The 26,643-nt window shown below is 44.4% G+C and overlaps 2 protein-coding genes across 5 annotated transcripts in view; one reads left to right on the top strand and one right to left on the bottom strand.

The window, feature by feature from the left end:
- Positions 1-1,229, bottom strand: part of RIN2 (Ras and Rab interactor 2) — a 229,791-nt gene extending 228,562 nt beyond the window's left edge. For 3 of the 4 annotated variants that reach the window (XM_059134158.1, XM_059134164.1, XM_059134162.1), the window contains exon 1: positions 1,091-1,229. The gene's annotated coding sequence lies outside the window, so the exon portion shown is untranslated. The remainder of the gene's footprint in view (positions 1-1,090) is intronic. The other variant, XM_059134159.1, reaches the window with a different exon arrangement.
- The window catches only part of LOC131808356 (uncharacterized), a 28,577-nt gene extending 2,264 nt beyond the window's left edge, over positions 1-26,313 (top strand). The window contains exons 2-5 of the mRNA XM_059134345.1: positions 418-675; positions 2,619-2,754; positions 14,392-14,491; positions 26,193-26,313. Of these exons, the coding sequence (XP_058990328.1) occupies positions 418-675; positions 2,619-2,754; positions 14,392-14,452 (455 nt within the window). The 3' untranslated portion in view covers positions 14,453-14,491; positions 26,193-26,313. The remainder of the gene's footprint in view (positions 1-417; positions 676-2,618; positions 2,755-14,391; positions 14,492-26,192) is intronic.
- The last annotated feature ends 330 nt before the right edge of the window (positions 26,314-26,643 follow it).

The raw sequence follows: 26,643 nt of genomic DNA, 5'->3' as shown, positions 1-26,643 counted from the left end.
CTCTTGCTGGAAGAGTGCTCTGAGGTTTCCTTATTGATGACAATAGGTTCCTAAGAAACCCCAATGTTCCAGAAACCATTAGGCCTGCAAATAAGTAGGCTCCACTGCATGCCCGGTTTATGTGGAGCCTCCTCTGCTGAATTAGGAAAACCCAAAGGATTTTTGATCTCTGTGAAGAAAGGCGCCTCTTAGGGCCCAAGGAGACGGGTCCCGCCCTGTATTTCTTGACAACAAATCACAGGCTTTAAAGCAGAATTCTGCAAATCCTGCTGTCCCCCGAACGTGGAGGGGGCCCAGTCACAGGATGGGTGGACGCCTTAGCCTTACTGGTGGAAGCCTAGGCCAAGGGTGGAGGCCGAGCCCAGAAGGGGGCGGGAGGCCTGAGGATAGGAAAGTGGCCCCGTCCCTTCCCGGCAGGAACCCCAGGCTCCTCCTTCTCCTGCTATGCAGCCATCAATCGCCGCGACAGCCCAGCGCTCGCAGGTCGGACTCACACACCCTCCTGCGGGATCTTCTGGCGGGGGAGGAGGAAGCCTCGGACCCCGGCGTCTGCCCAGTGCACGGACTGCGCGCACGCACCGGGGCGGAGCTGGGCATCCGGGCGGTGCGACCCCGAGTCCGGCCCGTGTTCCCAGGCACGAGGCGCACTTGACACCCCACGGGCGGCCCCCGCAGGTAGAACTCTACAAAGGTCCTTCCCCCTCCTCCCGCGTGCACACACACACTCTGCACCTGGAGCCACCGGCACCCGCACCCTCCGGCTGCCCCTCACCCCACCCCCGCAGGGGTTGCGTGAAGATATATACTCCACGACCCTACCTGGACCTGCGGTCGCCCCGAGGCACCGGAAGGTCACCCTGCCCCGGTCCAGGCACCCCCCTCCCCGGTACCCCTTCCCCCACCCGTTCCCACAGCCCCGCGAAGACGCTCGCTCGCTCTCTCCCTCCAGGTCCCCTCCGAAGGGGAAGACGGTGCGAGCAGCAGCACCCCGCGCCTCGAACCCCGCTCAGCCCCCGCCCGTGCCCCGGAGCCTCCCCGGGTGCTGGGTGCCGGCACCGGGGGTGGGATCTCCGCGGCCGCCGCCCCTTACCTCGCGCAGGCCCTCCCCGCAGGTCTCGGAGGCGGGGGCGAGAGGTAGCCCCACGGACAGGCGCGGGGCTGGGTTTCCCCGCCGGGGCGGAGCGGGAGGAGGAGGAAGAGGAGCCGAGGAGGGGCGGGGGCGGGGAGGGACCGGCTTTGTGTCTGCCTCCGACCCTCCCCCGGCTCCGGCGCTGCCCCTCCCCTTCCCCCAGCCACCCTCCGGCGCCGGGGGAGGGGACGAGGCGGGGGTGAGGCGAGGGGACGAGGAAGGCGCCTGCGCGACCCGGGGTCTGGCCGCCTGCTCCCCGCGTGCGGGATCCCCTCCGCCCCTCGGGACGTGCAGCCTAGGCGCCTGTGGGTGACCGGGAACCCTGGCTGCTGCAACCGGGCGAAGCCGGGACCGAGAAAGTTGATCTAACCCAAAGCAAACTTGGCTGGAGCAGCTCCCGACGCGCCTCGGCGCCGCCGCCCGGCTCTTCTGCGCTCCCCGGGGAGGACGCGAGTTTTGTTCTCAGAGATTCTTCTCTGTCTCCTTTCTCTGCACTCACTGCTGAGCCGGGCAGCCGCCAGCACCCCCAGGCGCGGACCCCGGGATCAGCCCTGGGGGCTGGGAAGCCTCTGTGGGGGAGGTCCCGGGTGGGCTCCGGACCTTTGTTCGGGCTCAGAGGCGCTCCAGAGCCGGGCAGCTGCCGCGCTCTCCCTGGGGGATGTTTTGCTCCATCCCCGCTGGGAAGCCCGTGGCCAGGGTCAGTTTTGGAGTTTGCAGAGCTGCCTAGCCCCACCCCGTTCCCCCCACCCCCCTCCGCCAGGACCCCAGGGAACCAGAGCAGCTGGGAGGGTGAATGTTGTTTAGCTCAGTTCCGAGCCACCCTTAAAACGCCTAGGCGATGAGGGAGCAGAAGGCGAGCTGAGGACAAAGCACAAGCTGACATCCTACAGCACCCTCACCACCCACACCCCCCTCCAGGTGGGATATCTGTGACAGTCTCCAGGCACTCTTGGCTGCCCTAGAACTAAGGGAAAAACAAATGGTTAATTGATAAAGATCACTATCCCGCAGGACTTGAGTTTCCATTAGTGTACCAATGTGTCGGTGATACACAAGGAAAAAGCATTCTTATCCATAGTCTAACTCTCAGAGACCCATAACTCAACTTTCTGGAGCCCTAAGGTCACCCTCCCCTCCGCAGTGATGTGGAAAACAGAGAAAGAAGGGAAAATAAAATCAAATTTCTTAATGACCTGCAGGCCCCTGGCAAGGACCTGAGACAGGCAGGAAGCTCCCACTGTCTTACTTTTGGTGCCTTACTAGCTGGAGTAACAACTTTAGCTTGACAAAAGCCAGGCGTCCAGCATCCTAGGAATTTTCTTTAGCATATGAAAGTCCTTTTGGACTCCTCTCCCCACCTCAGGTATGTAATCAGCCACTTCTCACAATCCCAGCACACAGCTTTCTGTTCACCAGTCCTGTCCCCATGCTTCAGTAGAATCATCTTTTTGCACCAAAGACATCTCAAGAATTCTTTCTTGGCCCTCAGCTCCAGACCTCACCAACATTCCAGAACTACATCATAAGGACGACAGGATGGACTGGTGGCGAGGTGGGAGCTGCGGGCCGGTGGACTCTGCCAGGAACCAGCCGTGCTCTTTCCTTCCCAGCCAGGCCAGACCCCGGTGAGCTGTAGTGTTTTCCCACTCCCCCGCCAAGGAGAACACCTTTCAGGAAAAATCACAATGGTGTTAGAGTTACCAAAGTAGCCATAGACTCAGAAGGAGCCTCTGATACCTGTTTGGGACAGAAGCAGATAAAGGAAACAAAGTCCTTATTTTTATTCTTGTTCTGCCTCTCCAAAGAGGACAATTGCATTGGCCTTGGTTCTTGTGATTCCTGTCTTGTAAAACCCCAAGATTTCTCTTTCATAATCAGCTCAGTCCCCAGGAAGTCATAATCCACCGTACTTCTTTTAATGTTCCAAGTCACCCATTCCAGAATTGACGGAGCCTCTGTTAGGCACCAGGCACTACTGTTTGGGATGCCCTGGGGAGCAAAACAGATCTCCCTGCCCTATGTTAGAAGAGCTCCACAGGCTGAGGAGTGCCCATGTCTGTACAGAGGGTAGAACTGAATGCATGGGGCGGTCAGAGTAGGCCTGGCTGAGAAGATGGGATTTGAGCAGGGACCTGGATGAGGTGAGGTAGGAGTACATACCTGAGATGAGCACTAAGGGCAAAGGCTCGGAGGTGATAGGTAGAAACTTCTGAGGGTCTGGGCAGGGGGTGACCCGACCTGATCTTTGTTGCTGAAAGATTAGTTTGATGCCATATGGATTGCTGGCTGTGCGTACAAAGTTAGAACAAGTTAGGGGCTATTGAAATGATCCTGACTGGAGAGGGAGGTTGCACAGGGCAGGGTCACGGTAGGGCACACAGAGAGAAGTAGTTAGATCCGTATTTATATTGAAGGTAGAATTGTCAGGAATTCCTAAGAGGTTGAATACACTGGAAAAAACAAGAGGTAGAATGAGGCAGACCTGGCTTCAGATCCTTCCCTCTTCAGTCCCTTCACCCCGGAAGAATTCCATTTTATAGAGGAAGTTCCCCCTGTAAAGTCCAAGGTGTATGGCCTCTTCTCCTTTCCTCCTTTCTCTCTTTTCATTCACCCTCTTGAAAACTTCCTTCATCTTGTGGGCATTGCCACATGGCTCCTTGCTGGACATGGAGCCTGCTTAAGATTCTCTCTCTCCCTCTGCTTCTGTCCCATGTCTCTCCCCTCCTCGGGCTTTCTTTCTCTCTCTCTCTCTAAAACAAAACAAAACCTATCTATTGAGTAAGCTACTATGTTTCAAGCATGGCAGTGGGGCTAGAGCAGTAAACCAGACAAAATGCTATGCTCTCATGGAACTCACATTCTAATGTGAAGACAGAGGCAATCAACCAGACAAGGAAAATAATGTAGCAAGGTTAATGATACCTGCCACTGAGAAAAATCAGCCCAGGAAGAGAAAGGGTGGTGGGGAGGCTACAATTTAAAACAGGTAGTCAGAGAAAACTAAAAAAAAAAAAAAAGAAAAAAAAAAAGAAAAAAAGCAATAACAACATTAAAATAACAAACTTCAGGGGCACTTGGGTGGCTCAGTCCATTAAGCATCTGCCTTCAGCTCAGGTCATGATCCTGAGATCCAGCCCGTTTTGGGCTCCCTGTTCAGCCAGCAGCCTGTATCTCCCCCTCCCTCTGCCCCTCACCCCACTAATGCTTGAGCACACGTGCTCTCTCTGTCTCAGATAAATAAATAAACTCTTTAAAAAAATAAAAAAATAGAAAACAAAACAAACTTTGGATCCTCTTGTGGACTTATCTCACATTTGGCAGTTTTGACTTCCTACCCTAGGGTACCTAGGGACTGAAGGGACCACTCCAGTCAGCTGCAGAGATCACGTGCTCTGGGGGCACTTTGGTCAGTTGAGGACCCCCTAGCCAAGAAAATGTCACTTGTAATGAAGCTATTTCTCCTCTAAAGTAAACCCAGCAGCATTGGTTCTGAAAGCATTGCCCAGAGCTGGCAGCTCAGCAATTTCTCTTCTCTGTTGTAGAAGGAGAAGTGTCTTATGCACAGAAAATGACTTGAAAAGAGCACTTTTGTACCTCAGGGTCTGAGCTGTAGAATAATCGTCAGAATAATGATGGCAATTCTTTATTCATGGGTCTGCCTTGGTATGGGGTGACCTTACCTTCGTCCATCCCCAAGTCCACCCTGGGAGACGAGTAAAGAGTATCCGCGTGAAGGGATGCCTGGCTGGCTCAGTTAGTAGAGGGTTCAACTCTTGATCTTGGATTGTAAGTTTGAGCGCTATGTTGGGTATAGAGATGACTTGAAAATAAAATCTTTAAAAAGCAAAAAAAAAAAAAAAAAAAAAAGGAGTATCTGTGAATAGTTAACCAATTCCTAGTGTTAGGAATTATCTGGCAGTTAAATAATAGTTAGAAATTCCCTTTCCAAAGATGCAGTTCACACAGAAGGAAGTAGTTTTTCACAGAAGGGGGTGCTTGGCAGGGATACATATTTTATTTATATTTTTAGTCATGTCTTTGTTTATTTAAATTCTAAAAGAAAGGGTGCCTGGGTGGCTCAGTCAGTTGAGTGTCTGTGGCTCAGGTCATGATCCAAGGGTCCTGGGATCAAGCTCCACACTGGACACCCTGCTCAGCTGAGAGTCTGCTTCTGCCTCTCTTTCTGCCCCTCCCCTTGCCTATGCCAGTGCATGTGCACATGTGCACTTGCTCTCTCTGTCCCAAATAAACAAAAAATCATAAAAAAGAAAAAAATCTGAAAGAAAGCAGTCAGTGATTACCTCTGGAGTGTGGGATTATTAAGACTTTAACCATTCAAGTTGTATGTTTATGAACTGAGTATTTAAGATGGTGTATTACTTTGCTAATCAAAAAAGCATTAATTGTACATATAAAATTGGATACACAAAGAATTAGAAATACAAGTGTAAAGATGAACTTACCTATAATTGTCTGATATTTTAATTTTTCCTTTGTCCTTATTATTTAGACCATTTAAAGCTGTCCAAGTGTTGAGGTTTATTTTTACTCTTTAAATTTTTGCTATTAATTTCCAGATTTATTGCACTGTGGACAAAGAATGTACCTTATATAATTTCTGCTCTTTGAAATTAATAAAGGCTTTCTTTGTGACCTAGTATATGATCCACTTAGAAAAATATTTCTGTATTTATCAGAAAAGAAGGCATATTAAACACCCCCATGACCCCTTTCTAAATTAGCATATAGCAGGTACTCAAAAACTGTTTATTTTTGAAACTGAATACCAATTTATTAAATGTTAGTTTATCTTTTATGTTTATTCTAATTTACAATGTCCTTTATTTTTACTATTTTATTTGCCAGTCTCCTAATTTATATTCTGCTTTCTTCCCTTCTCCCCTTCTGGAACATTATGGACTTAGGGCGGATGTGTTAAGATCTTCCCTTTCAGGTGCCTGGGTGGCTTAGTCGGTTAAGCATCTGACTCTTGATTTTGGTTCAGGTCATGATTTAGGGTTGTGAGATCAAGCCCTGCACTGGGTTCCAAGCTCAGTGCAGAGTCTGCTTTAGAGTCCCTAGGCCCCCAAAATAAATAAATATAATCTAAAAAAAAAAAGACCTTTCATTTCAATTGGAGCTCTGATATTTTTCTTAGAATTTACAATTCTATTTACATTTACAATACAATCTATATGATCTATTATAATTTACAATTATTTGTATTCTTGCATTTTCATACTGTTACCCAGTACCTAAATACTCCTGTTACTATAGTTTCTTTCTGGATCATGTAATTTGTTATAAACTTCCTTTGCCCTATTCAATGTGTTTGCCTTGATTCATTCAGAAATACCTATCATGACCCCTGATTTCTTTGTGTTTTCCTTCAATTGATGCATTTTTGTCTATCTTGTATTGTAAACCTTTCCACATCATTTTATTATAGATGAGTCCTTTTGAAGCAATGTATACCATAACTGTATTTTATTTTTTAAATCCACCTAGTAAATTTGTTTTAATTTCTGTCACCTTGTTTTATGCTTTTGGGGTTTTATAAAACCTTACCACTTCCTAAGTTCTATGCTTTTTGGTTAAAAGATCTAAACTTTATTTCTTTATAGAAATCGTCCATCATTTGAAAAAAAAAAAAAACAACAAAAACCACCATAGTGGTTCATTCACTCTTTATTCAACATATAAATTTTAATTATTTTCTGGGCGACGGTACTCTTCTAGGCACTGTGAATATATGATAAGACAGATAAAGGTGCTTGCCATCTAGTGGGGGGGGGACAAAAGTAAACATACACATAGAAATGAAGATATACAGGGTATATTATGCGTGCCATAAAAACATGTAATGTGAGAGTAGCTCAAGGACTTACACTGTTTGGGGATCAGAGAAGACCTCCCTGCCAAGGCTACAATTAAGCTAAGACAGATGACAAAAGAGGGTCCCAGTCAGGTGAATTTCTGGGGAAGAGTGTTCCAGTCTAAGCAGAGGGAACAGCCAGAACCAAGGCCCTAAGGTGAGCTTCAAGGATTAGGGAGTGAAGGGTTTTCAGGAAGTGAAGAGTTTTTGAGAAGGCTGGAGTGAGGGGTTTAGGAACAGTTTGGGAGGGTTCCAAATGGGAATGGCTCGATCTGGCTTCCATTTTTAAATGACTACCAAGGCATCCCTAGGGCGCAAGGAGGGACGGAAGGAGACAGCAATGAATGGAAGGCAGTAAGTGAGGAAGCTTGGCAGGCACTGGGCAGTGTTGTGGAGGATGTGCGAATGGTGACTAACTAGGTGGGGGTTGAGATGGAGCTAAGCGGGTGGGTTCCCCGTAAGCTACTGAAAGGGGGCTCAGAACACGTCACTCCAAATACATCTAACTGACATACCGACTTATTTGAGCTAAAGGCACTTGAAAGACAAAAGGCAAGAAGGCTACTCTGAGCTCCCCTTCTTTTCCTGAAAACAGGACACAGAACTGTACCAGGAGAGAAGGGACACTGTCATCAGCAGAGATGGGGACTCGAGGCAAGAAGAGTCTGGACAGACTCACCTCGTGAAAACAGCCTTCTCCTCCTTTTCACTCCCCTATTGCACAAGCACTGCTTTGTTCAACCTACTATATAAGCACCTAGACCCAACCTCTCTGGGGGTCTTCATTTCCCTGGGAAGTTTCCTATGCAAATATAAAATAGAACCTGTATGCTTTGTTCTTGCTGGTCCGTCTTATGTGGACGTAATTCTCCCCCCAGCCAGAGATTCTACGAGGAGAGAGGAACAGTTTGCCTCCCGGACACTATGAAGGCAGGACCGACTGGGCATGCTCCTGTTTTACATTTGGGTACAATAAGGTTACACTTCCGTTGTTCCTCCGCTGCCACCAACGCAGGCCAAGCCACCATCAATCACTACCGCAGGAAGCCTTCTGCTGAAATCTGGCATCCACTCCTGCCCCCTACTGATTATTTCACGCATAGCAGCAGAATGGTGTATTTCAAAAGGAAAAGGAGTCCTGTCCCTTTTCCCTCTGGCTACCCACTCTTCTCAGAAGAAATCCAAAATCTTTCTCATGGTTCTTAGAGTCCTCACACACTGGCTGGGGGTGCTCTTTAACCCCATTTCCTGCTGCTCAACTTCTGGCCTTCCCTTGTTTCCTGGAGCATACGGAGCTCCATCCAGCCCCAGAGCCTCTGCCTAGCTGTTTTCTCTCTGGTCCTTTGCATATCTGCACTTCTGGCACAGAACACCCTATTGGACACTTCATACGCTTGAAAATATTTTTATGTCCTCATAGTTCAGCGATGGTCTGGCTAATTATAAAGTTCTAGGTTCTGAGTGATATTTATGAACACTTCAAAAATGTAATTCTGTTGTCTTCTTGAGCTTAAGACCTCTGTTGAGGAGTCTGAGGTCAGTTTAATTACGGCTCCACTGCAAGCAAGAAGCGAGGAAGCAAAGGCGATCTGCTTTGGTCATCTGGAAACTTAAAAATAATAGTTTTGTCTTCAATGCTTCTAATTCCCCCTTAAAGGGGTCCAAGAGCTTTTCCTTTTCAATAGTATCCTTGGTGTTCTTTACATCTGCAGACTATAATCTTTTCTAATTCTAGAGAATTTAAGGACATTATTTCAAGTCTTTCCTCCTATCTTTCTTGATCTCCTGCAATCTGGATCTGCCTGTTTACTTCTGTCTTCTGTTCCATCTTCCTCAGCTGCCTTCTTGGAGAGGTCATGGATCATACGTACCTACACATCAGTTCTTGGGCTCTATTGGTCTGTTCTTTATTCCACACCTATATTCAACCACTATTATTCGCTATATATTTTTAAAATATTGTATTTATTTATTTGAGAGAGAAAGCAGGGAAAAGGAAAAGCAGACTCTCCACTGAGCAGGGAGTAGGATGAGGGACTTGATCCCAGGACTCTGGGATCATGATCTGAGCTGAAGGCAGACACTTAACTGACTGAGCCATCCAGGCACCCCATCATTATCCATATTAAAATAATCTTTCATATCTAATACTCCCACTTCCTTCCTTTATGTGTGATCTCTGATTCTTGTGTCATACAGTTAATTTCTTCCCCAGTGTTAATATGTTTATCATGCTTATTTACATTTCTTGGCATCACCATTTCTGTAATTCTGCTTCATGTGGTCTCTCTTGGTACATTTTGTCCCTTTTCCCATGATTGTACTCTTCAGGCATACAATATTTTGGCTTGAGCGTCCATGATATTCTGAGGGTACTGACTATTCTAACTGGTCTGTGTATTGGAGAAGGGCCAAAGCTTAACTCTAAGCTTTATTGCTTCTCACGAGTTTAAGGATATGCAGACTGGTTTTCTCTTAAATGCCCACAAATGCGGTAGCTTAAAACAGCACCCATTTACCAGCTCCAGTTTCTGTGGGTCATGATTCTGGATATAGCTTGGCTGGGTTCTCTGCCCTGGGGTCTCACAAAGCTTCGATCCCAGGGCTGTCCAGGGCTGTGGCTTCAGCTGAGACCTCTGAACCCTCCTCTGGGTTCAATTCTTAGCTCCTGTGGTTGTTGACAGAATTCACTTCCTCGCAGCTGTGGGACTGAGGCTCTCAGTTCTGTGGAAATAACTTAAGACCAACCAAGTGAGACTAGGCAAAGTCCGTCTATTCAGAACTTGCTCAAGCAAGGGAGTTGGTCATCATTTTATTCGTACTTGGCAAAGACTCAAAGGCAGGCAGAAAGCCAGAAAGGCTTGTAGTGGGAACAAGGGAGGGCTTCAGGTCAGGTATGTCCTGATTGCAGGCTGCTGGCCTGGGGAAGCCAGAGCAGGCTCACTAGCGGCCAGTGTCCTAAGGGACTGGTTAGGGGCTCATGTTTGCTCTCTCTCACTGGTCCCAAGTTGGAAAGAGGAACAAAATTAGGAAGCTGTCAGTTATGAATCAGGTGCTGGCTATTTGGGACCAATCATGACAGAGGCTATTGTGTGGTTTCCTGGAACCGTTGCTAGGGATCGTAGTCTGACTTCTTACGAGTCTGCTTTCTAAATGCAAGCAGCTGGCTTCCTGGGCTGGTTACTATAGATGCCGGGTTGGTTTTCTAGGCTGGTTGCTGCAGGCTATGGGTCAGAGTTCTATTTCTACACTCGGTCTGGCCATTGTCCATTTGTATGTTTAGTCTTTCAGCTCCTGGTTACTGTCTGCATCTCCCTGCTGTGTGGCACTTTTCATAGGGAGCTCACATGGTGCTTCGCGTCTTCAGGGTCAGCAGTATCTCTCCCTGTAATGCACTCTGGTAAGACGGCTTCGTATATACATGTCATTATGTAATCATAGGAATGACAACCTATCATATTCTGTTGGCTAGAAGCAAATCACAGGTCCTGCCCAAATGGTAGAGATTATAGGACCTAACTCCACGGGTGGAGATCATGGGGCATTTTCGTCCAGCACAGGAGTCTTCCTACCATGGTAGGAAAGGATGAGCCCCACAAGAGCAGCTCCCCAGGCCCTGAAAAATGATTGCTGGTCACGCCCACTTGCTGGCTTCCACCAGTCAACACCCCCCCTTAGGTTTCACTTTTAATCCAGCAGGAAGAGCAACACTGGGAGAAAGCCATTTCCCCTTTGCTCTGCTCCACCGCCCAGGGAACCTGGAGGAAGGAATGTCCTGGAGCCATTGATCCCTGAGACCCTCTTTGCTCTGACGCCTCACCTAAGCAGGCTTCTGTGCTTCCCTGTTAATCTCTGACATCTGCACCCAGGCATTTATGGCTGATTTCTGTGATTAAGGGGCTTCCACTAGTCCCTCTCTGCGCTCCATCCTCCAGCTCCGGTTCCCACTATAGGGTCTCTCACCAAATCTTCTCTCACTGTTAATGCGCTGGGATGGGCCAGGCTGTGGGTCTCCACCTTGGCTGTACATTACAATCACCTGGAGGGTTGTATACAGTCCTGATGCCCAGGTCTGACCCCCTATCTGTAAATTAAGGTCTCTAGAATGGGACCAGGCACGAGCAGCCTTAGACCTACCAGGTGATTTTAGTATGTAGCCAAGCCCCCCGAAGCATTGCTGTTCTAAAAGTGGCAGACTTCAGATCAGTTCTTAGTTTTGTTGCACAATGGAATCACTGGGAAGCTTTATTACTTTTTTTTTTTAAAGATTTATTTGAGAGAGAATGAGAGAGAGAGAAAGCAAGTGCATGAGTGGCAGGGGGAAGGGCAGAAGGAGAAGAAGAGAGAGAATCTCAAGCAGACTCCATGCTGAGCAGAGAGCCTGACACAGGGCTTGATCTCATGACTCTGAGATCATGACCTGAGCTGAAATCATGGGTCGGTCGCTTAACAGACTGAGCCACCCAGGTGCCCCATGGAATCACTGGGAAGCTTTTTTAAAAAACACCGACACCCAACAACCCACCCCACCAAAGACTATGAAGTAATTAAAGTGGAGTGTGCCCCAGGCATCAGGAGTTTTAAAAGCCCCCCGCCCAGGGATGCCAGCATGCAACCGATGGCAAAGGCCATAGCAAGGTGCTTATGGAGAATGGGGCTTGGTCCTCTTCTCCTCCTGGTAAGGAAAAGGCCAGGAGCCCTGTTTTAGTGTAATTAAAAAAAAAGTGGGGGCCAGAGAACAAAGATCTGTATTACTTTTGCTCCAAAAGTTGAAAATAATCAGGAATATAAATTGAAAGATTGATCAGATTTTTGGTTTTTAGGGAAGTTTTCCAAATGACCAGTTGGAATTTCCCTTTGCGACCACGTTTTGCATGTGTTTTGATTTTATAAGCAGTATGAAGAGACCATTCTTTAATCTTCCGTCTGGTAAGTCAGTTGGAGTCTGTGGAGCAGTCCCCAAATGTACAGTGAGATCACTGTAGACTGGGGTTGCCAAAGAAGACAGCCCAGGGAAATTGAAACGTGGGCTGGAGCTTGAACACAGACTCAGAGAGGCTAGAAGGAGAGAGAGGATCGCAAGGCCAAAGGTGCAGAGCAGGGGAGCTGCATATGCCTATGGAACAACAAACATAACTCAGTAGATAGGGGACAGCCGGGGTTGCAGAGAGGACAAGACTCTTCTGACTACCTCCAGGATAGAACTGTTCCCTCCATCATCCTTATCAGATACATTTTTACTTTTGCTTGTGCATTCTGCTCTGAAATCATAATTCAGTTTTCTAGACCTTGTTTACAGGTTGATTCTAAAGACTGAACAACAATAAACCACATTAACATCATTATAACCCAGGTTTGCTCTACAGCCTCACCATGGGCTAAGATTTCTTCTCCTTCTCTAATGAATCAGACGTCACCATTCAAGATGTTTCTAGCATCAAAGTCAAATGAATTTTCTACTTGACCCCCTTCAGTTCCTCAAAATCATGATCATGCTATATTTCTGTTGACTTGATATTTGAACCTTTATTTCCTTAAATGGTTCTTTTCCTCCCCAAATTTCTAGTTTCCCCCCTTCCTTCCGTCTCCCTTCCCTTCTCCCCTCCCTCTCCCTCCCTTCTTCCTCCCTCCCTTCCTTTCCTTCCTTCTTTTTCCTTCCTTCCTTCCTCCTTATGTTTTATTGTTTGTGTTGTCAACAAAGCACATTTACTCTCACAGATCTTCAGAAATATCTAGACTTTCAATTATACGAACTGCTTCAGGGAATCCACTTTCTGAAAACATTCCTCTAGAGATTTCTGTATTTCTGCTCCAATCAAATTGATTCTTTTCTAGATCTGATGAGAAATATAATCCTAAAGCTCTTTTTCTCTGTACTTCTGGGGTAGAGCCACTATTTTCTAGATCTCAGTCCCCCCCCCCCCCCATTTTATCTCACAAAGGTTTCCGGAAGGCTAACTTTCAGAGTCTGCGTATGTCTGAAGACGTATTTATTTTGCACTGGTGCTTAATTGATATTTTGATTAACAGTGACATTTTAGGCTCAAAATACTTTCCCTTCCTCATTTGAAGGCCTTTTTTCCTTGTGTTTTGCCATCTGGTGTTGTTGAAAAGAGATCTAACTAATGGATGCTGTCAGTCTGAATCTCCTTCTCTTTAAAATTGATCTGATTTTCTTTTCCTCTGAAAGTTTTCTTTATCTTCCAAGCTGTTGTATGTCTGGGAATGGGTCTTTCATTCATTGTTTTATCTGCCAATATCCTCTTTTTTTTTTTTTTTAAGACTTATTTCTTTATTTCTGTGAAAGAGCACACAAGAGCCATGGTGGTGTGGGTGTGAGGGAGGGAGGGAAGAGGGGCAGAGGGAGAGGGAGAATCTCAAGCAGACTCCTGGCTAAGCAGGAGCCTGACACAGGGCTTGATCTCATGATGCTGAGATCACGACCCCAAGATCATGACCTGAGCCAAAATCAAGAGTCAGCCACTTAACCAACAGAGTGACCCAGGTACGCCTCCACCAGGATCTTCTCATCTATTTTGTCTTGGTTAACTTTATCATTGGCTCAAATTTTCTGACAGAGATCACACAGATCTCTTTGTTGTGATGGATGGAATTCTGCTTGTACTCCTTTATTTTCATTATAGGGGGATGTGGGCAGGGAGGGAGGTAAATGTGTACTATCAGTCTGCCATATGGAACTCTAGTTTCAGATATGTCATTTGGATATTAAAGAAGGGGGGGCCCTAGAAGATGGAACTTAGGGGTCTTTGAGTTACACTGTGGGGAAACTGGCTCTCACAGCTATCTCTGGTGGCCTGAAGAAGCAACATCAGTTGTCTTCCATGTGTTCTGCTCTTAAAGCAAGCTATAACATCACCTCTCTAGTGAAGAGAAATGCCTGGGAATATCCAGTATCTCCTGGTTTGTTTCCATTAGCCCATGTTTATTCAGACTGTCAAGTGAAGGATGGAAATAATAAGGTGGTTTACACTAGGAACTTTTTTAATACATTAAAGTCTAGTTGACACAATGTTATATTAGTTTCAGGAGTACAACAGTGATTGGACAGCCCTATATGTTGTGCTGTGCTCCACACAAGAGTAACTACCACCTGTCACCATGCAACACTATTACAATGCCATTGGCCTTATCCCCTATGCTGTGCCTTTCCTCCCTGTGACTTATTCATTCCATAATTGGTAGCCTGTACTGTCCACTCTCTTTCATCCATTTTGCCTAATCCCCTCTGTTAACTATCAGTTTCTCTGTATTTATGGGTCTGTTTCTGTTTTTGTTTGTTTAGTTGTTGTATGAACTCGAAGTGTCTAATACTTCTGGAATACCTGGTTCTGGTCAGTGGACACATCTTATAATTCTTATATTCTAGTGTGCTTTGTCCTTGGCACAGAAGATGCACCCTGAACCTGAATATGATATTACTCATCTGAATGACAGTTCAACCCAGGATGCTTCTGGTCAGGCATCATGTAAGGGTGAACCTTCTGAAGGAAAGGTGTAAATGTCTTGCTCCGTGGTAAGTCCTGGTTATGGTCAGGAGGAGTAATAGATCCCTGCATCTCCTTTCAAAGTGGGAAGATTCCAGGGTCCTCCCTCATTCAACATGGTATGAAAGGAGAAGAAATATTTATGAGGAGACAGAGGCACATGGACCTAAGACAGATCCATGGAATTATCACACCTGCAAGTTGTCCACAGGGACCAGCATGGGGACCAATGAAGAAAAGTAGAGAAAAAAGAGCACATCTCAGGAGATGCCTGAGTGAATAAAAATGCCGCCCTTGGGCCAGCTGCCTCCTGGAATATACCCCCAAGGCTGTGATCGGGGCAGTGATGACAGAGCCTGGGATTGACTATGACTCAGTTTTCCCCACTGGTTTCCTCTGAGGGCAGGTCTGGCATGCTTGTGTCTCAGAGAATTGTATCTGCTGGACTTTTCTTTTCCTGGTCTCCAAAAACATAGCTAATGAAGGCAAATGATTGCTGAGGACAGTGGTTCCCTCAAGCTAGAAGCCCTCTTGGGTGGACAGCAGTGCCATTGCACACTCCAGGAGCTGCATGGTCTGTGTCCCTACTAGCCTTCCAGAGGTCTGAAGGCTGGGACTGTGATCCTCCCATTCATCCTGAGCTTGTTGACTACTGTCCCATGCTGGCCCCAGGCTCAGACTCTGCCCCTTGAAGGTGATGTTTCATAGGGAGAACGCTCTTCCATCTTCTGCCTGCCCTCTGGTGTGGGCCTTCAGTCCACCCATGTAAGAGCAAATGGGAGCAGAAGCTGCAGAAGTCTTGGTCTCTCATACACACCCATCCCCTTTAGACAGTATCTCCCACCCCTACTCCCAGCACCCAGTGTCTAAGCCTCATCCCATAAATCTGTGGCCAACCACTACCTCTGGCAGAATCAAGGATGTATCTGTTCCCATCTTCAGGACTTCAGGAAGGGTTGTGCGTGTAGGTGATGGGCAGTGGCCCTGTGGCCTTGACATCTCCAGGTGTCACCTGGAATGGATGTCCTATCAGAGGTGACAAAACTGGGGAGTCTGTTCTCTCCTATTTGTACCACAGCCTCACCTGGAAATGGAAATAAAGAACTGAAACAGTGTTGGGCAATTTTCCAATAGTTATAGCTTTCTCCTAACTAGTTAAGATCCAATCAAACAGGCGTAGTGTGCTCATAAGCTTGGTATTGTTTTCGTGTCTCTATCTGAATCATCATGGCATTGGTTTCCTAGGGCCACCATAACAAAAGAACACAGACTGGGTGGCTTACAATAACAGATATTTATTCTCTCCCCACTCTGGAAACCAGAAGTCCCAGATCAATCTGGGTTGGTTCCTTCTTGGGGGCTCAAGGGATAGTCTGTTCCATGCCAATCTCAGCTTCCTGGTGATCATCGCCAGTCCTTGGCATTTCTTGGCTTGTGGCAGCACAACTCCATTTCTGCCTTTGTGGTCACATGGCCTTCTCCCTGTGTGTCTGGGTCCAAATTTCCCTCTTATAAGGACACCAGTCACTGGATTACAGCCTGTGTGAATCCAATATGGTCTCATCTTAAATTTTTTCTATCTGTGAAGACTCTCTCTGAATAAGGTCACATTCACAGGTAGCAGAGGTTAAGACCTGAACATATTTTGGGGGGCAGGAGATACAACTGAATCAATAATTATCAAAGTAAATTAAAAGATAAATGGGATAGTGATATGTGAAGAATCTTGTTATTATTCTTTAAACAACAGCACTGAGAAATTTCTCTAGGGTTACCAATACTTTTTCAAATGCTGAAAGACAGTTTTATGAATACTTAGGTTCCTAAGAAATGGAAAAATACATGCTCCCACTTCTTCTAAGCTGCTAATTTATGCATCCAAGTGGAGAAAGAGTGAAAAACACGGTAGTCCTCTACAATAAGTGACAAAAACAAATATAGAAAATCATGTTCATGTAAGTATGAAAAAAATCAGTTTATCTTTTTAAAAAAGATAACCCAAGTTTTTCTCTTACTTCATCCTATTTTAGGGTGAAAAATTTCTTTGAGGGGAACGTAATATCTGAGAATGAACTTTTACTGTCATAATTCACTAATTCCTTTCTTTTTTTTAAACTGTAGAGAAGCCCCCCCAAGAGAAATTAACATTAAATCACATAAATGTTTCAATTTTACAGTTTCATGCATTGCACTCAGAGAGAAAAGAACGTTTAATTCAATCCAGTCAAAGATTCCTGTTTAATTTCTCACTTACTTATGGGTGAGAATGTGCTCAGCGGAATGTTTCCTGCTATGCTTTCCTGCTGCCTTGAATGAAATGTGGGCACCACGGAGCAGGAACAAAGGCAGGTTTGCAAGGGAGAGGAATCTAATTATTGCATGAAGTTCCTTTGAATTAATATCTTGTACCATGTTGGGGGCAGTGGGCTACAAAGGGGACATTTTAGGGAGGGAAAGGCCATGCTTTTAATCAACATGCTAGGAAACTAGAGGAATCTCAGTCCTGTTTAGCTGAATCTCTTGTGAACATTGCATGTATAATGAGTGATTTCAATTGAAATCAGTTAGAGATCCATCATATTACTCAGCACTTGGAAAAAAAGGTCAAGAGAGGGTTGGGATTGGGGGTAAGGCTAGTCTGTCCTTTTGTGTCATACTGAGCCATTATTTAACCCATCCACATAGATATTACAGAGTCATGTTGGGGAATGCATCTGTGCTTGACTCACTACTGTTGATTAAGGCTTGGAACATTAACTTGTGTGTGTTGTTTGAGAGAGGCAAATAGTTTCCTTCAGTAAAACAGATCACCAAGGTCTGGTTGCCCTGGTGCTGGTTAACTGGTCTTGTATGTAGCACTTTTCATTGTTCTCTTTAGAGTCCTTGGGTATAGCTCCAAGTCCCCACACCCTCCCATACTCTTTGGACCAGCTTTACCCTCTTATTACTTCCCATGTCCATGAGTTAATAGATCTTCAACCTCTATTTCTTCCCTTCTTTTTGCAGGAGAGTAATTGTGAAAAACTTTTTTGAATAGATACTTTTGACCCATGTTTGGACTTTTTATCTGTATCCTTATTTTGGCCGCAGAACATAAGAAGTTATCTGTCAACATGCCAGTTATGATTTTTCTTGAGCCAGGACCTTGTAGGTCCTGGGGGAGGAGGCCATGGATCAAATTCCCTCAAGGGCTTTGCTCTTGCATGTGCATAGAAACACATGAAATGCCAGAATAAAATACCTCATTGGTTTTCATCCTGTGTTGATTTGCAAATGAAATTCTGTAATGATAGCTCTCAAAAAAAAAAAAAAAAAAAAGCGTTTGGGGGCTCCTGTGTGGGGCAGTTGGTTAAGCATCCCACTCTCGGCTTCAGGTCAGGTCTTGGTCTCTCAGGGTTGGGAGATGGAGCCCTTCCCCCCTTCCCCCCACCCCCCAAGGGGGCTCTGTGCAGTGGGGAGTCTATTTGAGATTCTCTCCCTCTCCCTCTACTCTTTCCCCTGCCTGTGCACTCACTCTCTCTCAGATAAATAAATCTTAAAAAATAACTTTTGTATAAGGAGGGGAGAGGGAGGGATGAGTGTTGATTTTATTTATTTATTTATTTATTTATTTTTAAAGTGTGAAGGATTTGTCTTTTATAAATTTTTTAAAGATTTTATTTATTTATTTGACAGACAGTGAGAGAGGGAAAACAAAGGAAGTGGGAGAGGGAGAAGCAGGCTCCCCACTGAGCAGGGAGCCAGATGTGGGGCTTGATCCTAGGACCCTGGGATCATGACCTGAGCCAAAGGCAGATGCTTAATGACTGAGCCACCCAGGTGCCCCTGAATGTTGATTTTAAATAGTTGAATCTGATTTCTAAGGTACTTAGGATGGTCTGAACAGCTGTGAAAGAGGCATTTAAAACCAATTCCCAGCTGTTTAGTTTTATATTTGGATTGGGAGCGCTAAGTGAGGAAATGAGTATGGGGATAGCAGGTCCCAAGGCAAGGAAAATTCAACACTAAGGAAACTGCAGGGGCGGTTGGTGCTAAATATCTAGACTTTGGCATGCAGAACTGTGATTAAATTACTCTCATGAGCTGCAGGAAGACTGGTTTTTATTCCCGCTTACACCGAGAGGACTATACAACACCACCAACACAAGAGATGACTGTTGGTGCTCCCTTGGGTGAAGCAGTCATCCAACCTCCCATGCCCTTGGGCTGAGTCATCTGCTACTCCACTTCCTGGCTCTGATGGTTCCTGGCTTTGAACTTGACTTCCTGGGCCCCAATTTTCATTTCAAAAATTACAGCCTAAATGTCCTCCCGGTGGGAGGACAAAAGCTGCTGTTACATAAACCACTCTCCTCCTTGTTCTATTTTCTGCCCTTTTTTGCTAAATGCAATGACTTTGTTAGTTGAGGTTTTTTGGTTGCTGTTTTTAATAGCCTCACATGAGAAATCTCTCATCTTGCAAGTGAAGCAACAATCTGGTGGGACTTTGGAAGGTAAAGAATAGAATCAGTTCCTGATTTCACTGTAGAAAGGAGAGAGACCTGCTTAGTCGACCAGTACAATGCAGTAATCTCCAATGTTAATAACGTATCTGGCAGCATATCCCCTGTGGGTCCACATCTAAAGAGAGGGGTGAATTTCAAGATGAGGTGAGATGGCTTTTAATCAACATGGCTTTTCAATTCTCTATAGTTTCTCCTTTACTCTCAACTTATTAACTAAAATATAACCCTATTGCCCTCCAAATTCACCAATCCATCCCCAATTTCAAATGTGTTATTTTCCATTATCTGTGTCTATCCCTGTTTGGCTTTTCTTTCTTTCTTTTCTTTTCTTTTCTTTTTTTTTTTTTTTAATAGGCTCCACATCTAGCATGATGCCCAGGGCTGAGCTTGAACTCAGGATAATAAGATCGAGACCTGAGCCGAGATTAAGAGTAGGACACTTAACAGATGGAGCCACCCAGGCCCTCCCCACCCCATCCAAATGGCAATTCTTATAACATACACTGACCAGTGACAATATAGAGTACAAATGGCGTCTTCTGAAGGGCAGAGCGACTATCTACATGCAGAGCTTCTCAAACTTACACTTCTTGGTGTTTGTACAAATCACCTGGGGACCTGTTTAAATACAGGTTCTGATTCAGTAGGTCTCGGTGAGGCCAGAGATCCTTCATTGCTAACAAGCCCCCAGATGATGCTGCTCCTGCTGGTCCAGCAACCATGCCTTGAGAATGGCTGCTCTAAGGCATACTCCTGTTTCAGGGCAAAGCAGAAGGGGCACCTTCTCCATACTATGGAAGGAACCAAGTCAGCCCCTTAATAATCCTCTCCCTGCTCTGTCTCATAATGCAACTGCTAATTATATGCAATTCTTTACAAGAAATTTAAATTAATTTAAAAAGACTAAACACTTTATTCCTAGTTGCATGAGCACCCTCTCAAAGTCTCAACAGCTACACCTGCCGACAGCTACCCTATTGGACAGCAAAGATGTAGGGCATTTTTATCACTTCAGAAAGCGCTACTTGACAATGCTGTTCTCTAAAAGTTCCAAAATCTCTTTCTAGTTAAAGCCGCTAGCTTAAGCCCCACCCACACTTTGAGTAGCAAAAACCTGTGGAACACGCAACATTTCTTTTAGAATCTGCACAATATCACAAATGGTCTGATTATATGCCAGGCTTGCTGACTTTCTATAAAATATATACTAATTTCAAGAGGAAATCATCTTTTCTCTAGTCTAAATTAATAGAATGTCTACTTTAGCAGGGACCTCAGTGATCATGTGATCCTACACAGTCATTTGGGAGAAATTCAGATACCCATATGACAGGATGGGATAGGACTTCTGCCCTGGGGTCCAGACCTAGCTGGCTCCACTGAATTATGGCTTTCACAAGAAGAAGGATACTATTATGGCCACTATGTTATTATCTAGAGTTCAAAAGTTGGGTTAGAAATGTTCCCTGTTTTTAGACATGGGGACAAATTGTACAGTATATGGAATATAGTTAATAATAGGTAATTTTTTATGGTGACAGATGATAGCTAGATTTATTGTAGTGATCACTTTGTAAGGTATATATAATGTCTCTATATAAATGTTAAATCACTATTTTGTACAGCCGAAACTAATATAACTTGTATGTCAACTACAATTCAATTTAGAAAATGTTCCAGTTTTTATTCCGTGTATCACAGAACCTGTGATTATGCAGGTAAACATAACCTATAGTTATGCCCTGACCACCCCTCACTGTTCTGAGGACTTTGCATGGTGCACATCACATTGCTGCTCAGTTGGCAAAGAGAAGCTCTGAGAGACCCACCTCTAGCCACCTTCGAGCCAGCAAAAGGGAGAAATCGGGCCAGACAGCCTATGATGTGGGAAAAAATGCCAAGTGGGAACAGTCAGGACCGTGGACAGTAGTGAAGCTCGAGAGAAGAAAGGGACCAGGTGGGACTTGAGACGGGTCCTCACTGTTTTCCAGACCACTGAGTCACAACTGGTGACTCTCAGAAGTAACAGTGATACATGACATCGATTTTCCTGACAAGGTACAGGGGAAAGCTTAGCACTCACACAAAAAGGCTCTCTTGTTCCAGAATTCCTATATAGAAAATATGAAACTTTCTGTGTAGCCAGTCAACCCATGTTAAAATACTAAGGGGACACAACTTCTTTCTGAAACAAACACTAAAAGGCAGTTTAAAAATATGGATTTCTATTAGATGCCTTTTGAGAATAATGTTAACAATTCTGTTACAGTGTTCCTCCAAAACACATTGAAACCCAGTGCCTCCAACTCCAATGGATTGATTTGCTTCATTTATAACAGATGAGTGAATTTCTTGGCATGGATTTCCTTTATATATTCAAATTTGTTTGTCCTCCTAAGGCATGTGTTGTTAGTTAATATTCAGGTGGCAGATGAAATCCTGCCTTGAAGTCTAAAGGGCTCCTTCTACGGTGGAGGGGTCCTTGCATTCAGGAGACAGGAAACGTCACATTTGGTTGTAACATGACTCGTGTGGTCTCATATTAACACTGCTACCCTGGGAGCATGTTTCATGATCAATGATGTCCCCTCTAGGAATAGAGGCTGGCAATGGCTCCATAGTGCATAGAGAGATTTAGGGAGTGATGTAGAACATCTCCTTGCCTTGGGGCACAAGCCCCCTACTGCTACCATAGGCAAAGCATAAAATATTTTATTTCTGGAAAGGATAACTTTCCCCTCCTCCTTGCCTCCCCTCCCGATTATGCACACTGATATCTAAATGTGCTTCCTGACTCTGAGCAAAACCTTTAGTGGACAGAAAAACATGGCTTTGACCATGTCATTTTAAAGCACAGGGTGTCCCTGAGGTTCCTGTAGAAAAGCCAAAAGCCCACATCCGAGTTAAGGTCTGGCCATGGGCACAAACCAAGCCTGTCCTGTCCCCTGCCCGGGAGTGGCAATCATTTTCCAGGTGGACACTGATGGGGGGCCACAGCCTGCATATGGAGGTTTCTCCATGCCTGGCAGGAGGTGTGTGTGACTGGCCACGTTCTACTTTGATTTTTTAGGCGAGTGTGTAAAGTGAGTTTGTATGATTGTTTGAAGCATTTGCGACCTTGAAGGCTAACGCTGGTGTAAACTCTTTTCTTTCTTTTCTGAGTCATGACATCTTTGTTGGATAGATTTGCATACTATCCAACAAACTTTTTAGATCAGAAAGTTAGTTGTACATGGTTGTAATGTGTGAATGGGAGTTCACGGGCAGGAAATTTCTCCTGTGTTCACCATTAGTTTCTCTTGTTAGAGTTTGTTTGTTTTTTTTTAAGATTTTATTTATTTGAAAGAGAGAGTAAGTGTGCAAGTGGGGGGAGGGGCAGAGGGAGAAGAAGAAGCAAGAAATCCCAATGGGGACCTTGACCCCAGGACCCAGGGATCATTACCTGAGCTGAAGGCAGACACTTACACGAGGCACTGAGCCACCCAGGTGCCCCTCTCTTGTTGGAATTTATAACTAAGCCCTTTTCAACTTGAACAAACTGGTGGTTGCCTATGTCCATCTCTACTGAGCTGATAACTCCACACAGAATCTTGGCTTTCTCTCATCTCATCTTAAATCATTAACTTTGATCTGTGTTTTTTTTTTTTTTTTAAGATTTTATTCATTTATTTGACAGAGAGAGAAATCACAAGTAGGTAGAGAGGCAGGCAGAGAGATGGGGGGGGGGAAGTAGGCTCCCTGCTGAGCAGAGACCCAGATGCAGGGCTCAATCCCAGGACCCTGAGATCATCACCTTAGCTGAAGGCAGAGGCTTAACCCACTGAGCCACCCCGGTGCCCCTGGTTTGGTTTTAATTTAAAAGTTGTTTTTGGCAGGAAGCAAACATATTGCAGGATGATAGAGAATTCACATTATCGAGTTGCCCAAATTTCTTTTTTTTACTTCAGCCATTTGTAAATCTCAGTGTAAAATTTTGAAAGGATGAAATAAATAGTACACCTGTGTGTGTGTTTGTGTGTGTGTGTGTGTGTGTGCGTGTGTGTGTGTTGCATAAGCTGTAATATCAGCTGGGACAAAGGACATTATTTATGCCAGTGGTTCTCAAAGTGGGACCCAGATCCAGCCGTGGTAGCATCTGGGGGTTGGTGAGAAATTCAAATTCTTTGACTTACTGAACTGGAAATCTATATTTGAGTAAGTCTTCTGGTAATTCTAATTGGCACTTAAATTTGGGAAGCTTGGATTTTAGACCACGAAGGTAGGTAAATGCATTTTCTCATACATGAAGTTGAATAGAATATTTGACTTCTAAGCAACTGGAAGGAATATTTCAACCTGACACGACAATAAATTTTTAGATATTCTGAAACTGGTTGTTTGGACCTGTCAAAGTCAGCAAAATAAATTCTGAAACCATAGCAGTGGACATTTTGCTTTAAACCCATAGTTGTTAGAGCATCTGAACATATCCCGCACCAAGCATGGGAGGGAAATGATACGTATGATTTATGTATCAAAAAGAAGGACACAAACCTAAGTAGAGCACATCTTTATTTCTGCAAGAATTTAAAAGTATTAACTTTCTGCTGAAAGCACCTTAGTGCATAAGTGCCTCCCTTTTTTATCAATGGCCTGTGGGTCTGGCTCACAATCTCTCGAAACAACTGCCAGGGTCCTGAAATTATTCGTCACACTTCATTCCAACTTTCGTATGCAGTTTTCTGGAATCAGTTACTGGACAAATTGTCTCAACAAAAATGAAAGAGGTGATATCACCATATTCAATTTTTGATAAACAGGGTAAGTTTGAAGTCTCATAAAAAAGAATTATCATGTATGTATATATGCATACATTTATGTAAGTTAATTTTTAGCAGGAAAGCCCTGAAGCGGCATCTATGCCAATGTTGTCTTAAATTTTCCCTTCCCTCCTACCTGTTGTGAAAGAAAAGATCAAAACCAAAATGAGTAGTAACTACAACTATTCACTACATTTAACATCTCTACAACTTGGTAAGAGTGTTTGCCAAATTGAAGCTCAGTAAAAAATTAATGGGACTACTGGCCACAATTTATTAAGGAAATAAATGTTCTGAGTGCAACAGGAAGCTATCTAAGAGCTTTCGGTGGAATTTTATTGCTCTGCCCTGGGTTTTGAAACTAAGCGGAAAGCTTAATGTGAAATCAATTCTGAGACATCACATCGTCTATCTTATGCATGCTGCTAATCCCAGGCTTGTCTATGGCTTTAGTGCCTAACTTTTCAGCATCTCTAAGTGCCTCACATCTCTGGAGGATCATGCCATGGACACATGGCATTTTATTTATAAGAGAAACATTGGCTGAACCCACACAATTCCTCCTGAAGTTGTATCATAACAGACAGCTGGATATTTGGACAGTTTTCAAAGATCTATTGGATTGTTTTCATAGAGAGTTTTGATGTCAGATAGATTGTGTGTATGTGTGTGGGTGTGTGTGTGGGGGGGGGACTGTGTGTTGAGCAGCCATTGCATAAAATAGAAAAATAAACTAGACTGAATAATTAGTATGAGCCTATACAAGATTCAACATGGAAATCCCATCTACTTCAAAATTGCTGATCAAAATGGGTCAAAGTAATTGGATAATTAGCCTGTGAATGGGACAATCAACCAATTTTGAAAAGGTGAAAATAAATAAATAAATCTTAGAAGGAGCACCACCAACACCAATTTCTCACTTCCAATTTCTCCCAAGAGTCTGAATATTTCCAGGACCAATTAGGTAAAGTTCTAAGGCTATACGTTTTATTACATTATATTGCAAGAAGGATATTATTCCTATATTATATACCACAATTCAAAACCGTCTGGACCTTAGAATATAATCACCACTTTCCCCCTATTTTTAAACACTTAGGCTTTTCTTTGAAGCCTGTGTACGTAAAGGGGTTCAGTGTCTCGCTGTCTGAGACATACAGAATCTCAAATCTCTAGCATTCACATTCATGACCACAAACTGTAAGCGTCTACAGCAACAGACTTAGGAAAACATAATCACCTACCTATCCTCCAGCCAGGCCTTTTTGGAAGCAGATAAAAAACAGGTACCTACAAAAGGGCACTACCCCTAAAAAGGTCAGTCCTGTACTTTCCTTCAGAAGGGGGCAGAAGCCTTCTGGAAACTTCCTGGTCTTGTGGCTTCTCAGTGCATCCAACGCCACTTATGTTTGCCAGCATGGGCCCAACAGGCCAGGCATGGTTGGGAATATATTTTCCAGAAGCAGAGAACTTTCTGGCAGTTCCTCCTTGTGGAATCAACTCAGATGTGAGAAGGAAGAAGTGTGAATTCCAGTATCTGCCTTCCCTTGCCCCCTTATGCACAACATCACAGCCTGGGGAGTTCTCCAGCACACTCCAGAAAATTGCCAAGAGGGTTACTTAGTCTCTGGTGTTACTGTCAGGTACGGCCTATTGAAGCAACGTTCTTGCCTCATATCCATTCTAACCACTCCCAGATAAATCCCAGAACAGTGGAAGCAGTGAAAATAGCAACATCAGCTCTCTTTTGCATCATTGGAGAGCCTGCTCATTTTGAACCACATTTCAGTCAGTAACTCAAGACACAGGCAGGGATCTAGGCAGAAATAGGCCAAGTGCTCATTTCATATAGGAAACTGTCCCAGTTCCTAGGTTCGCAATCATTATGCATGGGAACTTTACCTTAACCCATGATTTTCTCTTTGAGAAATTTAGCATGGAATGACAGTGTCTAAAGATATCATACAAAGCATGCTTGAAAGGAAAACATTCAAGCTTCAGATCAAATGTTTTGTCTGAGACTAAAGCTAATTAAGACCAATATAAAAAGCACCAATCAGAATAATGAAAATACCCTGTCTGTGGCCAGCATGTATTTATAAAATGCACAAAGATAGTGGTAAAACATTTTTAGATGTCAACACTCAAAGCTAAGTACCTTTTCCCTCCAACCTAGGGGGGGAAAATATATATATATATATATATATATATATATATATATATATTGTGTATATACACATAATAACACACATATATAATACACAATATATAATCTATATATTATATATAATACACTATATAATATATATATACACACACCCAAATATATATGTGCATATATATATATATATTTTTTTTATTTATCTTTTTTTTTAGTAGGCCCTACACCCAGGTTGAGCCCAGCATGGGGCTTGAATTCACCACCCTGAGATCAAGACCTGAATTGAGATCAAGAGTCAGGGACTTAACCAAATGAACCACCCAGATGCTCCAAGAGGAATTTATATGTATTTTTACACAATTAAAGTTGGTGCTGTGGCTTACTGGCCAACTTCATACTTGCAATCCACCAGACACTTGCCAGCTTTCCAGGTGAGCCCACCCAGAAAGAGTAGAAGCACGAACACCTGGCCGCTTCCTTCCGATCATACTGGTCAGTGTAGTTAAAACAGGCAACACCCTAGGAGAGGAAGTAAAGTGCGCTGCTCAAGGAAGGATACAGAACAGAGAAGTTTATTTTACACGATCCGTCCAAGAAAACAATCTCCATAAACCAGTGCAAAATGTGCAACAGAATCAATACGTGTGTCTTAGCTCTGAGAGCCCA

The sequence above is a fragment of the Mustela lutreola genome, chromosome 9 (assembly GCF_030435805.1).
Source record: "Mustela lutreola isolate mMusLut2 chromosome 9, mMusLut2.pri, whole genome shotgun sequence".
In the NCBI taxonomy this organism is placed as follows: domain Eukaryota; kingdom Metazoa; phylum Chordata; class Mammalia; order Carnivora; family Mustelidae; genus Mustela; species Mustela lutreola.
Note: the sequence above shows the minus strand (reverse complement) of the source record. Positions and strands in the feature narration are given on the sequence as shown.